The sequence below is a fragment of the Adelges cooleyi genome, unplaced genomic scaffold, assembly GCF_023614345.1.
Source record: "Adelges cooleyi isolate 19-005CV unplaced genomic scaffold, UGA_ACOO_1.1 ACOO_flye_CR_arks_rails_tigmint_CR_PRNA_23, whole genome shotgun sequence".
Lineage (NCBI taxonomy): Eukaryota > Metazoa > Arthropoda > Insecta > Hemiptera > Adelgidae > Adelges > Adelges cooleyi.
This window is the reverse complement of record NW_026095893.1, coordinates 5,267,809-5,291,931: the sequence shown is the minus strand read 5'-3', so window position 1 is coordinate 5,291,931 and position 24,123 is coordinate 5,267,809. Positions and strand designations below refer to the sequence as shown.

Genomic DNA, 24,123 nt, shown 5'->3' with positions numbered 1-24,123 from the left:
GACGCTTAAATAAAAAATAATTTAATTAAATGCAAATTTGAATGAAATATTCATGAGACATAATACTTAATGTACTTCCATGATGTTTTTATTTTATTATCGATCTCTATTTAATTACCTATTAGAGGTTAAATGATTATTCAGGGGCTGAGTGTTGTTTCTTAGTTCTCCGTCGTTTTAACACTTTTAACCTGAACTTTCATTAAAAGGTAAAACAAAAAAATGTACCTCAATTGAGTGAGTTTCGGATATATCCACGTCGAATGTTTTGTGCCGACGTTTCGGACTCTTTGCAGAGTCCATCTTCAGGGCAATAGTGATCTCGACTGCTCAAATGCCGTGACCATGATCGTGTCATTTAACGCATTCATAAAAATGTACCTACTTTTATTAATTCCTTATACAGTTATTAAAATACCTGATTTTTTTTCATGCACTTTTGGCTGAGATTTGCGTATGGACATTGGGTCTCAATGGATGTATAATAATAAAAAAATATTTTTAATTAAAATGTATTAATGATATAACATAATATAACCTAACCTAACATATTTATGTCTAGATGCTAACATCTATAGTGGCGATTTTATACAAAAATATAAATATCAGCAAAACTCAATTTTCTTATCAGTCAATAACCATGTCACAAAAAGTTGAAAATAATAATTTAAAACTAAAGATAGTGATCAATTCATATTATTTTCATTCTTAACAGATGTTTTTACAAATGTTAGTAACACAATTAACATTTAAACTAATATTAATAGCGTATAAAATTTAAATATACACCATGCATACTATAGTGTACAGTGGTTAAACTCTTAAAAGGTCTGAAAGGGTCAAACAAAGATTGTTTTTCCTTCTTTCTTAATTTATTAAATCAAACAATTGTTTTAAAATTATTGTAATTGCTTCACAAAATTGTTTAGTCGATTTTAGGTACAGTCGGAATTCTTATAAAGTACACTCCTGTAGCACTAAACAAAATTTATAATAATTAGCATTAAGTAAAATACTTAAAATTCAGATAATAATTGCTGTATACTTGAAGGAAATATTTTCTCCGAATACTATCTGATCTCCTTCCGAGTTTGATTTCTTGTCACAAGTAGAACTTAACACGTTATTATTATTTTTGTCAATGTTCTTTAAAGCATCTAAATTCTTAACAATCGTCTTAATTTCATCACACCGGCTTGCCTTCATATTTTGGTTATTTATAGATTCAGCAAAGTACAAAAGAGCAGCTCTATGAGAACACTCTAAGACCTTTTCATCTGTAATAAAAAATAAAAACTTAATCGACGGCAGAACATAGGTGCTAAACCTTTTTAAAATAATTAATTTTTAAAAACAGTTTGCTCTCTAGATCGTTGTGGTGAGAGTAGTATAGTATTCTAGAGAACATCGAAAGGTGGCAATGGGATGAATAAGTTTAAAAAGTTATAGCGAATAAGAAAGTAATTTAAGCTATGGCAAGAGAGGAATCGGAATCAGTGAGAATAATAATGAAAATAAATGTAATGTAGGAGGAATGAGGGGAAGAGGAAGTTTGATTTGACTAAGAATCATCAGAGGATGCATTTGGAAAAACATGATTAAAATACGACGATCGTATTTACCGGATTTAAGTAGCACACGGCGTTATATTTTACTTAAGAATTACTGTGTGATATAGAAATATAAACTACTATGTGTAATTTTGTATGTTAAGAGGGGGGGGGTATGGTTAATTCGTGCAAAAAACGGTGAATTTTTGTGAATTTTTTTTGACGACACAGTTAAAATCTGTTTATTAAAACTGATGGTACATTAAAGTATAACATTCGAAGAATATTGTGTAATATTTTCATGAAGAAATATTAAAAAATACGGCAATGGCGGCAATTATTCGGAAGCGTCTCGGAAAAAAGTAGAATTGCGGTGCCCCTCATAACTCGATGCTGGATCATCCGAAATTAAAAAAATCAAGTTTTTTCGTTAGATAATTGCTTTTCCTAGGTAACACTAGGAGGGTTTTTTGAAATTTCAATTTTTCACTTTTTGGGAACACTTCGAAGGGAAAAACGCGATTTTTGCGAAAAAAATCGGCTAATTTGTTATTTTAAAATAAAAAATATTAACAAATTTGAAAAAAAACTCTCCAGCGTTACCTCGTTAGTTATGTACTGAAATAGTGTTCAAAATTTCAAAAGGATCGGTGTAGTAGTTTTGAAGTTATGGTGGTCACCGACTTTGAAAACTTGAGTTGTTGGAAAAACGCTTTAAAGTTAACGATAGTGCGCTCGGGCCGGGCAGCTATAAAATTCCGACAACTCATAACGTCGTCAATTTTGTTCCAATCGACTTGAAATTTTGACACAATATTCTTGAGGTATTATGCATTCAGTTACAAAAAAAAAAAAAATGTTTAATACCCTACCCCCCCCCCCTTAACTACTTTTTAGTTTTTAATCTTGTAATTTTAATAGTTTTTATTTTTTAGCATTCTTAATAGGCATTCGATTAGGCTATTCGATGCAACGTTCAATATTCTATAGTTAGGTGTTTGACCAGTAAGATACTATTAAGTATGTAAAATATAACGTGTCCACAAGTTGTTTTATAATTTTCTTAGTTTTAACACCCGCTAACACACAAAATGTCTTATTTGATTGTTTACGTGTCTTTTTACTGAGGCAACCGTCTTGGACAACGGCATTGTCAACATAAATATCAACGATTCCCGCTGGTTTCGTGGCACCCTTAAAACCTGCGATCTGTGTGTGATACACATCCACAAAAAAGCCACTTTCTGCTGTGATACAGGAAGTAGAGAATAACGGACCGGCCGGATCCAGTGCTAAACATAAAACAAAGAAACATAAATATTATTGACATGCTAAATTAATAGTAAATGTAATTAATTGAATCGTAAAATTCCAACCGGACAATCTATGTACTGGTTTCCCCTTGTCCTTAAGATGACTTCCTGATTGTCCGATTATCTGACCCCCTAAACTATGTCCAACCATGTGAACATTAGTGATTTCAGGTCGCAAGTTTTGTATCATCTCTATAATCTCGGTAATAGCATTCACCACCTTTGGAAAACCGCATTTCACTGCTTGAACATACTTTAAGCTGTGCGTTATAACGTTTGACTGCGAAACTTTACCAGTGAAGTTTGAGTAGTCTACCAATAAGACATTGTGATTCTGCGGTCCGTTAATATACGCTGAAAAGTATCGAACTAGTCATTAATAACCTAAAATAGTTAAAATAAAGAAAAAACACAAAACAAAATGGGAGCTTTATACAATGTATTAAAGTAAATACTGCTTGCACCCATAAGACATATTCAGGTTACTTAAAATATGTGTTTTCGGTAATTCTTATTTTCTGACTTGTTTTGTGAGTACTACCTAATAAAAAACCCCTAAACATTTTTATACTATTTTGGCTATTTTTTGGGTGGTATGTATACCATGTCTCATTTTAATGTTGATAAATATTATTTTAATTTTTGGATCTTTCTCGATTTACATATCGGAAATGGCTGAAAATGTTCGACTTTTGTTCCAACAATATACATTTTTATGTATGTCATACAGATGAAGGGCTTACAAAGTAAATATTATTTTAGCGTTCTTGTTATGACACGGTTGTAAAAGTAATGCCTCCTTTTAGTAACACATGAGAGTTAAATTTTTAACTTACTATATTATAACAAGCTGTCCCGACCCGGCGTTGCCCGTGTATTAGAATAGACACACAATCAGCTGATCGGATCACTGTATCCCTGTGTTATGAAAACCCATAGTGGTGTATAGATAACTATTGATACTATTGATAATCATAATTAATCATTTTAATTAATTAAAAATTAAAAACATGTACTATCGGATCAAATTGTGAATCTAAACCTTTCTCGAATCAACTTAATCGCGCACACGAAATTTCATGGATATCTGTCCAGCCGTTTAGGAGGATTTTGCATACTTACACACGGACAGAAGAAATTTATATACAAAGAGATATAACGCTCAATGCCATAACATAAGTTTCACATCATTTTCGTAAATACGTGTACTATATTTGGTGGCATTTACACTCTATATATTAAAATAGACGTAGAGTAAAATTATAACTAGTTGAAAATAACAATAAACCTTTTCGCAGTGCAACTATATTGACAGCCTTACTGCTTGCACCGAACCCATGAACAATAAGTTTGACGGTATTAGAATTTGGGATAAACGGACAATTCTTAACTGATTCTTCATCTGCAGTGATCGAAAAGTTTTCAACACTTCTGAAATTGTATGAAATTGTTATTCATTTCACTTGTAACCACACATTCAATTATTATTCGCTTTTTAAAATGTTTAATATACATATTAGGGTGGTCCTTAAAAAGTAGATTTAACATAGGAATTTGACACTCGTGCACAAATCAATGCATTACTTTTTTCCTACTCCTTAGTTTGAGCTGAAGTTTTGATGGTTTTATAGCTGGGTCGTTCCACGTGAAATCACCTAATGAGTGTGCGGCTATAATTCAAAGATGTTTGACATTTTTATCATACATTTTTTATAGGTTCTTAATGTTAAAAAAGTTTTAAAAATAATATTTTTGGAGCTATATGTAGTTTGATTTTTAAATTTATTCAAAAACGACTCATGTTTCCGACTCTGTAATACTGCCGATAGTGATGATTTAAACTTATTACATCAATGTTAACTTTATTTTGAACATCGTGTTATTGACCTAGTTGATTCTACTAACTTTTGTACTATTTTACCAAAAATTATGATACATTGAACTCAAATATTAGGTTTCTGGCTTAAGCGCAACATCCCCTAAGTACATTAAATATGTTATGAAAAAAAAAGTTCCAAAAAGCGCATATTTTTCGTTAAATTTTCATTTTCTGGCAACAATTTTGACTGGTACGAACTTTTAGGTATGGTTTACGTGTTCAGCACACTCCAAGCTATAAAATCATCAAAACTTCAGCTTAAAATAAGGAGTAGGGAAAAGTTATGCATTGATTTGTGCACAAGTATATAATTCTTATGTTAAATCTCATTTAAACTTCAATCCTTAAAATTAATATGTTAACATTTTTTTTTTTTACATTATTTTTATTATATTTAAAAACCCTTTAAGGGGCGTCAAGGACCACCCTAATATACATATATTGTTGGTGACTTTCAAAAAATTATAGGCTGATCGCTTGAAGTTTGCGAAAAACAAGTTAGCTAGAAAAAAGCTGATTACTTCTTAAAGAATGACAAAATCATTTTTAATGCGGTATAACAATGTTCATCAAAATTGTTCGTTGAGGTCTGTTGCACGATTACCCTCAAGTTCATGAACATTTAAATGATATTAAACAATGTCTATAATATTAAATCAATATTTATAACATAAATCATTAAACCTGTAGACATGCTACAAAAATAATGTCCAATCAGGATTTCAAACCGTTTGGATATAATCAACTATTTTTTGCTTTTCTCAATTTTCCTGATGTCATTCATTTTGCCGGGTATTTTATAATATATCAAAAACTGTTAACACAACACTTAATAATGAATCGATTAATTATGAAAAAAAATGTATTAAAAATAAATAACTATTTTTCACATACGACTTTACTTTAACAATTATAAGAAATATATATAATTTGTATGCAGTATATTTATTTAAATTTGTGAACACCAATTTGTCATATTTCTTTTTTACCAACAAGTAAGAGTTTTAATTGAATGAATTTGACCCTTTTCATTAACAAAAAAGTTACTTAACTCTTTTCATAAATCAATAATACTTACTAAATCATAAACGAGATTGTGTGCAATAGAATGATGTAATACAAAACAACTTTGTATACCAATATATTTTATTGTGACTTTTAAAGAAATGTTTTTAAAAAAAAAATCATTAATAGGAACTTTTGTTGTAAATATTTGAACCATCATAATAAAATAAACTCTCATTCAAAAGTAAACAATGCGTGTATAGCCACAGAACATATTTGAAGGGCTGCGGGGAAAAAAGATCAATGTCAATTTTTTTTTGAAAATTAGATTTTGGTATCAAATTATTTATATTGACGTATTGTATCTTTTATGCGCTCGAACCAGGGAAAAAACAGATTAGTCGAGAGTAACGACCGCCGGAAGTTTAGGCATACAGGCAAAATGTTTTACGTTTTGAAATTAAAAACATGATTTTCTCAGAATGAAAAAAAATTGACATTGATCTTTTTTCCCCGCAGCCCTTTACTTATTAAAAAAAGTCATTTTCAACAAAATTATCATATATTGTTTCATAAATAAACGATTCTTAACCACACAAAGGCAACAGTCTTGTGTTGATACATGCATAGATCAAAATCAAAACACATGTCTAGAAAAAATGTAGTCTGACTAAGCTATACACATCATATAATTATTGTATAAAATATAGTATAGCTTACTTTGTATACAATAAAAAAGATACACTTTTTGAATATGGTGGAAATAATGAACAAACTATTTCCGTCATATCAACTGCCAACACCACATTTTTCAGTAACGGCAACAGTGTTAGTAATTTTAGAATGAAAAGAAACATATTTCTCAAAATTACAACTATTTTATAATTATACACTAAAGCAATTGTTATCCTTTATGTCTGAAATAGTATACTTTAATTAATTTCACTTCAATATTTTCAATAGGTAACTATTTGAAAAACTACCGTAAAATAGTTACAGCGTATAGATGAAGCGTAAAAATGAATTGCTAACATCTAATGTTCGTTTGTAAAAATAATTCATTATTCCCCGCTAATGATATAAATGGTTTTTTGATATTTACCTACATTCGTATTAAATTTATTACACTATTAAATTTTAAATAATTGTTTTTATAATTATCATTGTTGAACAGGTTAGCTACACCGTATAGCATTCATGTATAAAATATGATACGAGTAAAGGGCAAGTTGGCCTGTTTGCAGATGGTCAAATTGTAATAAGGTTGTAGTCCTTACAGAGTTATTAACACATTAACGACCGAGTAATTATTCAGTTATTAACACATTTTTGTGTGCCTTTCAATAATTGTTACTTGACTATTTGGAATACACTATTTTGAAATTTGATATTTTTTGTTGTTAGATTATATTTGGTAATAATATAATTACTTGATTTGTTTTATTTTCTGAAATACACAAAAAAAAAAAATCAAAAGCATTATATCAATAGCTTAGAGCACACGAGTAATATGTCCACTTTATATAATTTTTTAGGTAGAGAGTTTAACTCTTGAGCTCTCAAAAAAAAAATCCACAAAGGACATAGAATTTTACGGTAATTTGTAGTTGGATAATTATTTATGCTCTTTAGACATATCTCTTTGGATATTTTAATATTAACAGTCATTATATAAATACTATAGATAGAAAGCTAAACATTTTCAGCTAAATGTGACCACTCTCTAAACAATTTATCCTATCACAATATGTGTTAGACTGGGTGTATAATGTATATTCATTAATCAAAGCAAAATGTCGATATTCGATTCTATTAATAAATCAAATGCGTCATAAAAATAAATAAGTTACACAGAACTATTTTTGGTGTATTTACTTTGCAGCTTAAATTAGGCATCTGCCTATGACTTATCTCCAATTACTCAAAAAAGCAAATTAACCCGAAATGTTATTTGAACTTATGCTTTCTTAAATATTTAAGTGAGACTGAAATCTTACAGTACACTAAATAGAGATGATTTAATTATTCTTTGGATTATTTACCTAATGTATTACAAGATAGTGACTTAACCTAAAAACTTTTGTCATCTACTTTTTTACTATGATTTATTATTAAATTATCTAATAGAGGGGCTGAGTGTTGTTTCTTAATATTCTGTTGTTATAAACAAAGATTGTTTTTCCTTTTGGTTTGTATTAGTTTTTAACGCTAGTTTATGTACTAATATAATTAAATTTCTGGTTGGTGGCAAAATATTATGGACTAACCTAAATATTGGTAAGAAATCCTTTGTATAAAATAGATTTTGAAAAATTTGGATTTAAAGGATTTGCTTTATAAATTATCGCAAAATACATTTATTGACATGTTTATAATGTCTATACTCTATATACTTAACTAGATATACTAAAATTCAATTCGTTATACCCACAATTGTTATAATAAACAACGGTTTAGAAGTTATTTGCAATTTTTAAGATAAAGAAAGCACGAGTAGGTGTACCGTACAGCTAAATATGCGGCTCTTAGTTTTATAGTCAATTATTTATTAAATCAAACAATTATTTTATAAATATTTTAGTTGCTTCATAACAATATTTAAGCGATTTCAGGTATAGTCGGAATCCTTATAAAGTACACCCCTTTAGCACTAAACAAAAATTATAATAATTAGTATTAAGTAAAATACTTAAAATTCAGGTAATAATTGCTGTATACTTAAGGGAAATATTTTCTCCAAATACTATCTGATCTCCTTCCGAATTTCCTTTTTTGTCACAAGTAGAACTTAACACGTTATTATTATTTTTGTCAATGTTCTTTAAAGCATCTAAATTCTTAACAATCGTCTTAATTTCGTCACAACGGCTTGCCTTCATATTTTGGTTATTTATAGATTCAGCAAAGTATAAAACAGCAGCTTGATGAGAACACCCCAAGGCCTCATCATCTATAATTTAAAAAAAACACTTAATCGATTGCAGAATATAAGTGCAAAAAAATGTTAAAATAATAAGTTTTTAAAAACAGTATGCTCTCTAGATCGTTATGGTAAGGGGAGAAGTAGTATGCCAGAGAACAACGAATAATGTGGTAGGATGTGAGTTTAATGAAAAAGAAAAACGTTAGGTCAATATAGCGAGTAGATGAAGTGCAAATAAAGGATAAAATACTAGTTGAGTGGATAAATAGTTTTGTAGTACTTTTATTTAAATACAGGGGAGATGTATAATAATATGGAAATTATCAAGGAATAGAATTTATGAGTCATAGTAAAAATAATTGGCAAAAATATTATATAAAAGCATTTTTCAGCCGAGTCTGCAACTACGAAAGAGCATTTTCATGTCTCGTTAAAGTACCGAATACATTTAGAGTAGTGGTGGAATTATAGATAACTGTACACAGTTTATTTAACACCTGGAAGAGTTAAAACGGATTGGAACGGAAACTTGGACTTTGCAGAATGTAAGAGTACTGTTTTCCTCTCGGTTGTAGAATTTTCCAAGTTTGACATGTACTTATGTCAGTACTTACTTATAAAATGTAAGGATAAAATAGTTGTTTAATTAAGTACTTTGTAGACTAATCAAAACTTAAATTTAAAAGAAATTAAGAATTTAAGAATTAATTAGCCTACAAAATAATAAAACATCTATTTTATCCTTATTTTTTTTTCTTTTTCGTAAGACCATTTTTTAATGAGATACGAGTTCTATTTTAAATAATTTTAAAATGAAATAAAAATGAATACGATTTATTGTACCCATAGACCATCCTTAATGTCTCATTTGAAGCTCGGTAGAATTTTACATTTCACCCTGTATATGCATGGGTGAAAAAAGATAAATACGAACGAACTTTTAGAGAAATTCCTCCACTTCCGGGGAACTTTTTGAAACTTACCCTGCATGTATGTTACAATAAAAAGAATTGGTTTTTTTCGGGTAACAAAAAGTCATTAAAATTGAGTTTATTAATTAAATTAATAATCTAAAAAGTTGTTTTTTTCGAGCTGCCCAAAATTTGAGAATTTATCTAACATTTTTCCAGAAGGCCGAGAAAATTTGACACCAAAAGTGTAAGCTTAAAAATGCGTTCACCATAAAATTTCTTAGAAAACAGTAATCATAAAGGTTGAAATAAATATGTGTAGAAATAAAATGATGTTTCGTCTTTCGGCTTTACTTAAACTTTTACCTTTTTTTTTGTTTTTCTAAGCGTTTTTATGGAGAACCTAATTTGAAAATTACACACATGTAAAATTTTCTCAGCTTTCTGAAAAAAAAACTAGAAAAATTCTCAAATTTTGGGCAACGCAAAAAAAACTAACTTTTTATATTTGGAACATATTCAATTTACCGAGTACCCATTTTTTAACTAAGAAAGTATTCAACCAATCTATATTTTTATTTGAAATAACCCATCTACACAACTTTGCCAATCTACTGATATCTCATACTATCAATTCTATTCAGCCGTTCACTCGCAGATTGCGATGCTTCGTGTATAGTAAACACGGCGGTGGACCATACGCTATTTTTTTTACTTAGCTCGGTGCCAATATCGTGTCGCTGGATAGACAGGTTTTCTACCAGTAACATAGTATTAAGTATGTAAAATATAATAAGTTATTTCATAATTTTCTTAGTTTTAACACCCACTAACACACAAAATGTCTTATTTGATTGTTTACGTGTCTTTTCATTGAGGCAACCGTCTTGGACAATGGCGTTGTTAATATAAATATCAACATTTCCCACTGCTATCGTGATGCCTCTTTGATCTGCGATCTGCGTGTGATACACATCCACAAATAAGCCACTTTTTGCTGTTATATGGGTAGAAGAGAATAACGGACCGGCCGGGTCCAATGCTAAGCGTAAAAAAAACAAACATAAATAGTAATGACATGCTAAATAAATGATAAATGAAATTAATTGAATCTTATTTAAAATTCCAACCGGATAATCTGTGTACTGGTTTCCCCTTATCTTTAAGATGACTTCCTGATTGTCCAATTATCTCACCCCCTAAACTATGTCCGACCATGTGTATCTTGGAGATTTCAGGTCGCCAGTTCTGTATCATCTCTATAATATTAGTAGTAGCATTCACCATTATTGGAAAATCGCATTCCACTGCTACACCATACCTCAAGGCGTACTCTTCAGTGTTTAAATGGGAAACATCACCAATGACGTCTGAGTAGTCTACCATTAAAACATTGTGATTTTGCGGTCCGTTAATATATGCTGAAAAGAATAGTATTGAACTAGTCATTAATAACCTAAAATAGTAAAATAAAGAAAAAACACAAAACAAAATGGGAGCTTTATACAATGTATTAAAGTAAATACTGCTTGCACCCATAAGACATATTCAGGTTACTTAAAATATGTGTTTTCGGTAATTCTTATTTTCTGACTTTTGTTTTGTGAGTACTACCTAATAAAAAACCCCTAAACATTTTTATACTATTTTGACTATTTTTTGGATGGTATGTATACCATATCTCATTTTAATATTAAAAAATATTATTTTAATTTTTTGATCCTTCTCGATTTACATATCGGAAATGGCTGAAAATGTTCGACTTTTGTTCCAACAATATACATTTTTTATGTATGACATAAAGTAAATAGTATTTTAGCATTCTTATTATGACACAGTTGTAAAAATAATGCCTCTTTTTAGCTATATATAAGAGCTAAATGTTTAACTTGCTGTATTTATAATTAATATAACGCTCAAAGCCATAACATAAATACTTCTAATGGTTTTCTAAAGTCCTATATTTGGTATATTAAAATAATCGGAACGTAAAATTATAGCTAGTTAAAAATAATATTAAACCTTTTTGTAGTGCAGCTATATTTTTAGTTTTACTGCTTACACCGAATCCATGAACAATTAGTATGACGGTATCAGAACCTGGGATAAACGGAGCGCCCTTAAGTGATTTTTCATCTGCAGTAACGGAAAAGTTTTCAACACTTCTGAAATTGTACATACACGTTGTTTATTAAAGTTATAAAAATAAATCTGTCCAACCCAACCTCGATATACTCCCTTTAATTTAATTTGTGTAGTCAAATCAATTCTATTTTATACTGAAGTATAATTGGTTATCAACCAAACCACTTTTTTTATTGGTTAATGTGTAGAGGACAAACAAAATTAAAAATTGAATAATGTTTATAATACATTATTTTTAAAAACTTATAATTATAAATTATTACATTTTATATTTACCTTCAGAAAGTTGAAAGAGCTCATTAGCATATTATGTACAATGTTTATTTCAATCATTTTTTTAGGGAGTTATTGAGCGTATGTCGTGTCTATCATGTAAAATAACTACAGTCCAAAAAACTCTGTGTGTGCTCAATTCATATCTAACTGTTCTAAAAATTGTAATAGTATTCCAAGTTCTACAAATGTCTTACGAATATATACGGATGTTGTTGGTGACTTCTCGGAAAATTATATGGCGATCGCTTGAAGTTTGCGAAAAACAAGTTAGCTAAAAAAAAGCTGATTACTTCTTAAAGAATGACAAAATAATTTTTAAAGTGGTACAATCAAAATTGTTTGTTAAGATCTGTTAAACGATTACCCCCAAGCTCACGAACATTTTAATGATATTAAACAATTTCTATAATATTAAATCAATATTTTGCATTGTAACATAAATCATTAAAGTCACGCTACAAAAACAACGCTCAATCAAAATGTCGAAACAGTTTGGATATAGTCAGCCATTTTATGTTTTTTCTCAGTTTTCTAGTTATAACTTATTTAGCTGGGTATATTACAATATATCAAAAAATTTAACACAAGACTTCATTTGTTCACACAAAGACAACATTCTTGCGTTAATACATACATAAGAGATAAGTCTAACTAAGCTATACAAACTATATAAGGTGTTGTATATAAAATGATATAGCTTACTTTGTATTTAAAAAAAAATTTACAGTAGTTGATTTTGGTGGATATAATGCACAATCTATAACCGGGTTATCAGTTGCCGATACCGCATTTTTCAGTAACTGCAACAGTGTTAATAATTTTACAATAAAAAGAAACATAATTTTCAAAATTACAATCACGTTATTATTATTATTATTTTTTTATAACTGAAATAGTATTTTTAAGCTAATTTCACTTCAAAATTTATTATAAGTAATTATTTGAAAAACTACCAATTAAATAGTTACAGCGTATTGATAAAAAGTAAAAATTAATTGCTAACATCTAATAATTGTTTTTAAAAATAATTTATTGTTCCCTGCTAATAGTATATATTTGAATTTTTTTTTTATATTTACCAACACTTTTAAATTTATTGCACTAACAATTTGAAATAATTTTTTCATTAATATCATTGTCTAAATTGAATATATCGAAATCATTTTTAACGCTATATTTAATTTCGTCGCATGACTTGTTTTTATTTTATTGTTTTTTTATAGATTCAACAAAGTATTAAACTGCAGATGCATAGGAACACTGTATTGATTCAATATCTGAGATCTATGGTTCAATAAACGAGTCAAAAAATTTAATCAATAATATGAAACAATATTTCTACTAATAAATGTTATAAATAAAATTATAATTTTTCATAAATAACAGAATTTTACATGAATTAATAATTATTCTTTTTAATAATTATGGCGACAATTATTTTTCTTTACCTATAAAATCCCAAAAACAATTATTGTCTTTTTATACATTTTATATTCATACGCAAATAAACTTAGTCAGTTCCTTTAAACGTAATGTTTACCCACATAGTCTAAATAGCGTGCGTATTTTAAATGGGAAACTTCTCATTTACAGCAAAGAATTAAGGGTGAGATTGAAAGATCAGATGACTGGTGATATTTTTAATAGAATTTAATGAGACCAGCCGAACTGGCCTAATAAGAATCTTAAAAGAGCAAATAGTTTTTTTTTATTGTTATTAATTGATAAAATCAATATCTATCATTCACTTGTGAACAACTTTTTTTTAATATGTTTAACAAAATATTAACTCTCATCTCTCTCAAGGTTTTCTTTTTGGTCTACCGAGTGAGATATTTATTCAAGGTGTGCTAGACACCTCGGACTACATCATAGCGTTTTAAAATAATGGGAAAAAGGCATCGAGCTGCCTTCCGGAATACTGTACTTTTTTAATTTTATAATAGGTGCTTTATAAATAAATCAACTACCAAATTAGAGTCCTAATAATACGGAGTTCTAATATTACGAATTAATAATTACACATCACAGTTTAACCTTTAATCTAAGATTATGCAAAAAATGTCCTATACTTTACTCCTTAATAGACAGGGGGTACGACATTCTCTTAAAATACTATATATTGTATAAAAATTAAAAAAATGTTTTTGATAATATTTTAGTATAGATTTGACTCAAAAGTTGTTTTCATCAAAACAATTATTTCACGAAAAAAATAATTGTTCCATGACATTTTGAAAGCTTTTTATGAATAATAATATTTTGTTATTCACTTTGTTTATACAGGTGATATTTGAAAGTTATGCAGTGACCTGAAACGCAACACACAGTAAACAATAATTGATTGTAGCTGCTTATACATATTTACTTTCTTGTTACATCCATCAGTACTCATCAGAAGCTACAGTTTATAATTGCACGATTGTGTACTAGTAGGATTTGTTTAGTTTGCGCATGTAGGTATATATTAAAGATCAGTTAAATATTTGTTTAGAGTAGAATAATGTAGACAAATTATGAAGAGGCATGTGGATTTGACAGGCAAATGTTGATGAATAGTGATGAGTCGACCTCAATATAATTACTGTAATGGTGACATTACACAACCAAAACTATATATTATAGTGTGTCATAAAAATTTAGAACTTTATCATAAACCTAGATGTGTACAAGCAACTAGCCAATTAATCATAACACTAAAAATAATTTCAATTAAAATCTATTACAATTTTTAATAATGTATGTAGTATAATATAAAATTGTTTCACTATTTGAGTTTTCACATTTTTTTAGAAACAAAAAAAACAGATTCTTTTTTAAAAAGAATGTTTAAAACAATGGGAAATAACACCACTTTCAAGAAAATCCTTCGATGTGATTTAGTGGAAACCTAACCACTTACTATTTTTGCGCTTCATTAAAAAAACCATCAAAACATTTGATAGTGATTAAATCACTTTCCGACTTTCTAACTACGCCTTGTCTTTAATTTTTTAATTTTTTACCAGACTGGTTTATATTGAGCCTGGGTTAAGTATACTATGTTATTTTTATTTTTCTATCCAGATAGCATACCAATTAGTCTCGTTTTATAGCTTTATTTTTTTTTTTGTTGTATAATATTTTTGAATAAGTATTAAAAAGGGACACAATGCTGTGGACACAAATACTGAATAGTTCAATTAACATAACTGAATATAAAATAAATTATATTTCTTTAACTCAGCATCGGAATTCTAACGAGCCATAAAACACGATATTTTCCCTAAAAAAAATATGTATACATAAATCCGTATTTTAAACTAAATCAAACGTAAATGAAATTAGAAATATTCTGCGAGATATTATGTACATTTAAAAACGTTCAAAATAAATGATTTATTTTGGGCTATTGGACAACAGATTACTGCAAATTATTTAATATTTATTATTTATATTATCAACTCATTTATATTATCTCATTATACGGCAAGATTAAACAATCATACTGCGAAGTTTAAACAAAACCACAATAAGGTAAAAACATAAATATAACACCATGACAGAAAATATGCGAAAATCCATTGAAAAAGTTGGGGGGATACTATTTTTTACATATTATGCATACGCCGCGCCGTCCTCTTCGATCCCCCCTTACGCTCCTTACATATTTCAATTAATTATTAATTTAATATTTAAGTCATTGTATTAATACTGTACCTAATAGGTATATAAAATGAAAAGAACTACCTACTTATTTCTTACTTGACCATTTATTTTTAGTCAACAATATGATTGTTTAATTTTGCTTTTTTATCGATTATTACATTATATATACCCTGCAAAATGTCATTGTTGACTGACATTCTAAAATGCATGATTTAGTGGGACAAATTAACATCGTATTAAAGAACTAATACAATAAATACCTTGTATTTGTAAAATACACGTTGTATTTGCAAAATACTTATAAAAGCTTATAAATAACAGACTCAAATACTTTTAGCTTATTTCAAAATTATCATCCTCGACGATTTTTAAAATTCATTTAAACTGTTAACACTTTGGCAATTAGGTATCAGATTTGATAAATAAAGCCTTTTGAATTGAATCTGCATTAGGTTTAATAGGAAATCAATATTCTGTAACATGTCTGAAATATTTTTTTCAAATCATTGTAAGTTATGTTTACGAGCATCACTTGTTTGTTATCATTTGGCTGCTGAAACTATACTTTAGCAGCTAAGCGCCAACTAAATTGTCCAAACAATGAATTTTGCGGTGGACCTTTTATATTCTAATATAATGACTAAAAACATTGAACATGTAGTTCAATGTTTTTAGTCAATGAGTATGAAGATGGGGTCGGGGTGGAAGATAGGGGTAGGAGATAAGGGTGAAATATAGGGGTGAGAGATAGGGGGTGGGAGATTAGGGTAAGATATAGGGCTTAAGAGATATGTTGTACGTTCAACGTTCAAATTAGAACTAAATGATAAATTCAAAATAGTTTAAGGGCCCAAATTCTCTATGAATTGTTTTAAGCCAGATATTAAACACTACAATATTAGCCAGAAACTTGATGTTTTAATATACTAGCTTGTTCCTGCTTGTTAATTCCACCACTACTCTTAATTTATTCGGTACTTCAACGAGGCATGAAAATGTTCTTTCGTGGTTGCAGACTCGGCTGAAAAACTTTTCAGTATGACTTCAGTCATATATTTTTGTTTAAAATGTCCACTCGATCACTCGAACATTTTTCATGAATTTATAGCACATAAATTTGAAATATGAAAAAATTGCGGTCCTTATTAATTGGAAGGTTGGTCTCTATTTACTTTTCCAAATTTTACATCTCCCCCAATACGCAAACTAGACACAATTATTAGTGACCAAGTAAATAAATCAGTGGCTTTAAAGTTGAATACAGACAAAAAAAAATATCTGCTTTGCACTGAAATTTAAACTACTATGTAGGAAATAGGCATGCCAAATGTATTCAACATAATAGAATGAAATATAAAAAAAATATTCAATACGTTCCAATATAAACATTTTTGTTAATGGAATATTCGATAGGTTCGAGGACAAATATTATCATTACAGTACAGATAATTTTACAATACAAAAATATTATTTTTCTATCTTGTATTAAGACTTATAACTAAAGTAAAAATAACCGATAAATTATTAATTAAACCAAGTGAGATATTGAGGAGCCCACGATAAAAAAACACCCTGTAGGAAATTTTATTCAAATAATGTACTTATTCGAAAACCTCAAACAATATGTACATCGTTTACCAAGAATTTTTTTTTTTATCTCATATTAAAATTTTAGACAAGCAAAAAAAAATGATCACGTACAATATACGTTTTAAACCAAGTGTTATACGGACTATGTAGAAACAGTTGTATTAAAGTATGACGCAAAAGATAATGGTATTTGTAAAACAACAAAACGATACATGTTTTTAAAAAATAAAACACTCATGTAAATTGAAACTTAATCATAATATTCATATGTTCATATGAATATTATTTACATAGAATATGTTCATATTCTTACAATTTATATAATTTATATTATTTTATGGAAGTGAGACATGGACCATAGGTAAAATAGAAGAAAAAAGACTCCTAGCTTTCGAGACATGGTGTTACAGAAGGCTACTTAGAATAAGCTGGACAGAACACATAACAAATGAAGAAGTTTATCGAAGAGCCGGAGAAACAAGAAGCTTTCTGAATACCTTAAAAACAATAAGAGCTAAGTTAATTGGACACATACTGCGTCATAACAGTCTACTTAGCCTCTCTTAGTTCTCCATCCTACAAAGTATTATACATAAAGTTAATACTTCTTTAAATCCATAATAAATTTTAATATACAATATAATTTTAATTATTAAAAATGTTTTCAACTAAAATGCAGTAGTCGTGTAGTAACGGTTACACTTTTTCATATGGGTTTTTATAGTACATTTTGAAAAATTACTTAAATATCCATTACCTTCTGCTCCTCTGTGAGTGTAGAAACTGTTTGTTTTAAAAAAAAATTATTAAACACAACGCAAAAACTTGTTTTGCATGCATAATAAACATTTTTTAATTATTCAAAACTTTTTATAAAGTCTTAAAAATGATTTTAACTGAAATGTAGTGAATAAAGACAATGAAAAGAAATAACGTGTATCTATAAAGTAAAACCAGAGTCTACAAAATATGCTTAAGACAAACCAAAACAAAATGTGTTTTACCAAACTTAACACTTTTTGCTACGTAAATGCGTCGAGTAGGTATCAGATGAGGTCATAGTTGTACTTAGATATTGTTCTAAAATGTTTACTTATGTTGTGTATATATTTCAAATATTTACACTATAATAAATATTTTTTAACATTTAGTAAAACCCATCAATAACATAATGTAACCTTTAAATCCCATCTTTAATCTAACTACACATTCATGATCTTTATTGCACTAGTTAAGCACTTTATTTTGTAATACTTCAGTCTTCAAATAAAACTCCATAAATAAACAAGCAATCTTATGCAGCAATCTCATGTTGTGTATAATCATTAATGTTTCATATATTATTCAACATTCATTCTAAACTGTAGTTATCATTGTTTTGACGTTTTTGTTTTTATTTAAACGTTTGAATAATATTTTAACAATAAATATAACCAAAATCTATTTGGTACATTCACATTAAAATTTACTGTAATGAATCGCAATAAATCAAGCATTTCAAACTATTGCATAATATTGAATTAAATTTGGTTGTATAAAATATAACCTAGCTGCATAGTTAATAACTAGTATGAATTATGTTTGTTTTGATTATTAACAATCAACTCCACGCGTTATTATTATATGTGAAAAATGGTTAAAAAGCGGTTTATTAAAAAAAACCGTAAATTATGAAATTACGCATGTCTAAAAAAAACATGGTTTAAAATGATCGTGTAAATTTTTTATTTTGCATATGGTTTAATCCAATAATATTACAGCTTATTAATTTACGCTGCATCATCTATCACTAAGGATAAAATCCTTGTATTGATAAGAAAAAAACAAAAAGAAAAAAATGTATTAAGTAACTACAACAGTGCAAAAAAGACAATAATAGTAAACATGCATAATGTAATTTAGAAACCACGATAACATAACAGATAAAAATGTAAAGAAGTGAGATAAAATATTTAAATAATTATATAATAACAATAATAATATTAAGGAAATTAAATATATGATACAACAAAATAATTGCTTAAAAGAAAATATTGTCTTTTTTTTTTAATTCTAATAAATTTTAATCGTTGTTTAATAACCATATCTTTATTAGTAATTTAAAAGTTATAAAATGTTCACATTTCTTAATATTGAATATTAATGAATTCAACAAAGTACGGTTTTTCATTTTGATATTTTCAATTGTATTAAGTATCACAAATCAATATAAATACGGTATAAGTAGGTAACAGTTTTTTTCGAAATGTATCGGGTTCATGGATAAGATTTTGGCTCTCAACATTTACGTCTTTCTAAAATGTTAAGAAGTATTTAAATACAAACATTTTTCTTATGACATAATTTATATCTATTAATATCAGTATAGTTTTAAGTTTCAAGAACTATATTCTATATGATAATAATACTAGTTATCGATCTAAAAACTAATTTTTTTGTTATTTGCTTAAATAATCATATTTATCATATCTGTTTAAAAGGAAAGTAAATTTTTATTTTTTACAATAATTCAAGCATCAAAATAATAGTTACATTATAGGTATGCTTAGGGTTAGTTAAGAGGTAGTAAGTAAACCAAAAAATATATCAATGTCTGTTTCAAGGACCATAATCAAAAGACAAAAATGTTCATCGATTTGCATCGCTGGGTTAGAATGAAAACATTATTATGTCAGTTGCGCTTCTTTTACATCTGCTTAAGATAAAGTAGTATACATAAATTACCATTTCATCGAGCTCATCTTCATCATCCTTGTAGTTCAATAAATCTTTTTAAAAATAATATTATTTCTTATAATAACTAACCCTTCAATGCGCCGTGTTGCTTTTGAGCAACAATTTAAAAATACGGTTATAAAACGTTTAAATTATGTACATAGTGACACCAATGACATCTATGGGAATATATATTATGTACTATTAAAGTCGGTAAACACATTTTACGATTTGTTTGGTTACCAAAGATATTGTGCGCAGCTGTTTTAAATCCATGTATCAGCAAGAGGTTATCACACTCAATGTAAATTAAAAAAATTGCGCATTGAAGGGCTAACAAACTATGATAATTAGTACGAGTTAAACACTTTTAGCGTTGTAAAGGGTTATGAAAAAAAAAATCATAATTACGACCATAGACCTATCAAAGTATGGATTGTAGATCTATGTACAGTTAGATAGACAGATTTGGAAACTCGAATCGCTTACCACTGCCCATAACGTGTTAACCCCTTCATGCATGACTTTTTATTTTTTTCCCAAAAAAATTGTACTGATTCTAAAATATATCAGGCTTATGGGAAAAATATTTAAAAAATTATTTGAGCACAACTTCCCCTTAATTCTCCTCAAAGTTTAATTCGTGCCTAATATGGCACAACGCGCACCAAATGTATGTTTGTGCCACTTATGGCCATCATGCATTAAAAAACACAATTTTTGTTTGTGCCATTTCTGGAACAATATGCACTCAAAACAAATTGTTGTCATAATTGGTATTCATTTTTTGGCATTTTTTTTTATTACTGACATTTATTTGTGATATATATTATACAAGATAATTAAAAAACATGATTTGTGTAATTATCATTTTTTTTTTTTAATAATGTAAGTAACAAATTATAATAACTTTTTATGCATGTTGTCCCATATTGGGCACACAATAAGTTTTTGTTGTATTTCAAAAACTATTATACTTAAAAAACTGTTCTCACTTTTAAAATATTCTCCACAAAATTTCCTACAAGGTAGTAATTTTTTTTTTTAAATTCGGTAGTTTCAATTTTTTGTTATGATAGCATGAAAGAAATAGTTTTTACCCGACGCGGTGATAATATTTTCAGTTGTTTATTGTTCATCTATAATTCACAATTTTAATGCTAGATGGAGGTACTTTACATCAAAATGGGTCAGTTTTTTGTGCCGAATTCGGCCATCTATACAGTTATGTCATAAATTAATTTCCAAAGCAACAAATAACAAAAAACTAATTTGTGCCATATACGGCACAACATGCACGAAGGGGTTAACCTGTGAACTATAATGATATATTGAAAAAAATAGTATATTACTGTGTACAAAAAAAAAAATGTCATCTACGTTTGGCGCACCAAACGAACGAACTATGTCCTCCTCAATGTTAAAAATGGACATTGAAATATTTTCTTTTAAAGAAAATAACATTAACATTTATATAATTGTATAAAAATTAATTTGTACAAATTTTTGTCTTTTCCTATGCACAGCTATTGTTAGTTGAAGTAACATGATCGTGTAGGCATAGAGTATAGTACAAAAATCACTTGAAAAATTGTTTGTATACTAATACAATAATAATAAATTACATTCATAATAATGTGTTTATTACAATCGACTAAATCTATAAAGTAATATATAAGCAACACCTGCTTGTCAATCTACAATATTTATTATTGTTGTTAACGTTTAAATAATAATAAACAAATAGATCCAAATAATAGCATTTTTATTATTTTTTTTTTTTGATAACAAACACGTTGAAATTATTTATTCGTAAGGACAGTTTTTCTTTTTTTCATTTGTTTATTAAAAGTTAGTAAGTATCAATATCGTAAAGTTGAAAAATTAAATGCTCGAGGATTTTGAAAAATAATTTAAAATAGATTCACTGCATACACTTTAAAAAAAAAAAGATAAAAAGAGAGCCGCAATACATTAATTTTTGATACTTGCTTGAGCATCGATTGAAGTAAATTTTTTAGTTTAAATTTATATTATTGTAAAAATAATCGAAAAAACATTAAAAAACTATTTAACTAAGAATAATTGTAAAATAGTTGGGCCACTGCCCATGCCTTGTAAATGTTATTAAGGGTCCTGCACGTGAAAACTTCTAAGTCCAAAACTATGGCAAATTTATGGATTTCGATTATGTTCACTTTCTTTAATTTTCATTACCTGTTAGATACAACTTTCAACCTACATTTTTTGTTACTTAAGTTATAGGTATTTTTAGTGGTGAAAACATGCGTTACAAAAAAAATGCTCACATCTTGTAGAATAGTCAGATAACAATAATTTTTGTTTGTTGGAAAAAGGATGATTTCCTCCAGGGCACATTAGACTTGATTTTTTATTACGTTAAGCCCCTTTGGACATTTTCAGCGACTATCATTTCTACATTAATGTTTTGTTTAGTAACACCCAATAAATTGTCAAACATATAATATTAATTTATGTTTGTTATTATGTTTATCTATAGTCTATACATAGCTCACTATTAGGATTTTTCAACAGCCGAGAAGCCAATCCCCATGGCTTTGTGTTATAAATTCTAATAAATCACATAAATACTATGTAATTTTACGCGATTTGTCTGTTGTGAAGAATTCGATTGCCGGCAATGCATATAATACCCATGGCGTTAACGAGTGTTCAAACAAATACAGGTGTTGTACTCAAACGGTTGCCCAACCATTGTTCATTTTGCAAACATATTGTTTCAAATCACGTTAATAAATATTCGCTAGGAAAAAAAAACATTTTGTTAAAGTGTTTTTGTGCTATTTGTTTTCTATGAATGATAAATACAAAAAAAAAAAACATTTTTTTGTCACCCAATCTAACTAAACAGTAATCAGATCATTTGATTTATAATCATAAAAACAACTATATTGCATTTGCGTACCTACACAATAGACAGTCGAATAATGAGCGAGACCTAGTTAGTAAATTATTCTAAAATAAATACCGCGATTATTATTGATACATTGATTTTAATTTAGGTATTCAATAACGCAGTAACTAGGGCCTACCTATCTGTCTTTTTACAGTTTTATCAATTAATGATTTCCATTAATGTATACTGGGTCCCAACAAAAATTGAGAGAACTCGTGTAGTGGTGCATATGTGTGCAAATGATTCACTACAACAAGACGCGAAACAGAAACAAAAGAAAATGTTGAAAATATGGGTTTGTCACCCAAAGTATTACTAAATTATGTATTATACTGTGCATAATGTCATTATTATTTAATGTGATAATTGATAAGTGATATTATTCTAATAAACGATTATTATTCGATTGAATATTATGATCACTGATCACATTATAATATAAACTCAATTTGGTATGGCGTAGCTACACAACCAAAAAATCCGATATAAATATTATGATATTACTTTAACATCAACGATGTAATGTTATAAATAACATTTTTTTTTTTTTTTGTTTCAGGTAATATTACAATAAGGCGAAGACATAACATTTCTGAACGGTAAAAAATAAAATGGAAAACGTACTTACACAGCAAGTTTTTGTAAAGGTTGAAATATTCCAAAAATAATATTAGTTTATAATAAAGTATGGAGAATCTCTTATAACCATGAAAATCATATTTCTGCAATACCGAAAATGTTGGCGAAATTATACGTTTGCTTGCAATAACTATATGTTTTATTAATGTTAAAACTCATATTACATATTATATTTGTATTATTATTAGTTATATAATGATTAGATCCTAATGAAAATAAAGGAACCTTTATTTAATTCCCTGTAGGATATTTTTGAAAAAAATGTTTAATACTTTCTGAAGTTTGAATACTGAGAGGTCCAAATCGGGTGTATGTGTTAAAACCGCAGTCAGTAGTTACAGCATAATTATATTAGCGGTACTTCGAGTAATCATATTATGAGTTTTTAGCCAATTTCAAAGTTTCAATAAAGCTTGGCGTGCCAGGGTTACAAGAATAACCGAATTTGCCTGCACTACAAAAGTCACGGTCGGGTCTCTGATAACTTATTTAATTAGAACTCTTACTTAGACAAGAAGAACATTATTACCGTTGTCGGTAAGAGGAAATGATGTAAAGTACATTTAGAAAATTAAGTTCATGTAGTACGCC

At 28.1% G+C, this 24,123-nt stretch overlaps 3 protein-coding genes across 6 annotated transcripts in view; 1 reads left to right on the top strand and 2 right to left on the bottom strand.

Moving 5' to 3' along the window:
- LOC126836042 (uncharacterized) overlaps positions 1–24,123 on the top strand; it is a 235,968-nt gene that overhangs the window by 87,997 nt on the left and 123,848 nt on the right. The window lies entirely within an intron of this gene.
- On the bottom strand, positions 773–11,196 carry LOC126836046 (lipoprotein lipase-like). Of its 4 annotated transcripts, none has more exons than XM_050569015.1 (6): positions 6,468–6,761; positions 4,152–4,294; positions 2,927–3,217; positions 2,675–2,842; positions 1,046–1,277; positions 773–977 (listed from the first exon to the last, which is right to left on the bottom strand). In XM_050569015.1, the coding sequence occupies exons 1-6, from the start codon at positions 6,602–6,604 to the stop codon at positions 926–928; spliced, it is 1,023 nt and encodes a 340-aa protein (XP_050424972.1). In that variant the 5' UTR covers positions 6,605–6,761; the 3' UTR covers positions 773–925. The 4 variants fall into 4 exon arrangements, with proteins under 4 accessions (XP_050424972.1, XP_050424971.1, XP_050424973.1 ...); XM_050569014.1 differs by having other exon boundaries at positions 2,663–2,842; positions 6,468–6,759; XM_050569016.1 differs by lacking the exon at positions 6,468–6,761 and adding an exon at positions 5,264–5,347 and having other exon boundaries at positions 2,663–2,842.
- Positions 8,265–12,913, bottom strand: LOC126836045 (phospholipase A1-like). Its single transcript, XM_050569013.1, has 6 exons — positions 12,705–12,913; positions 11,604–11,746; positions 10,712–11,002; positions 10,444–10,623; positions 8,466–8,697; positions 8,265–8,397 (listed from the first exon to the last, which is right to left on the bottom strand). Exons 1-6 carry the CDS (start codon positions 12,839–12,841, stop codon positions 8,346–8,348), a joined length of 1,035 nt encoding a protein of 344 aa, XP_050424970.1. The 5' UTR covers positions 12,842–12,913; the 3' UTR covers positions 8,265–8,345.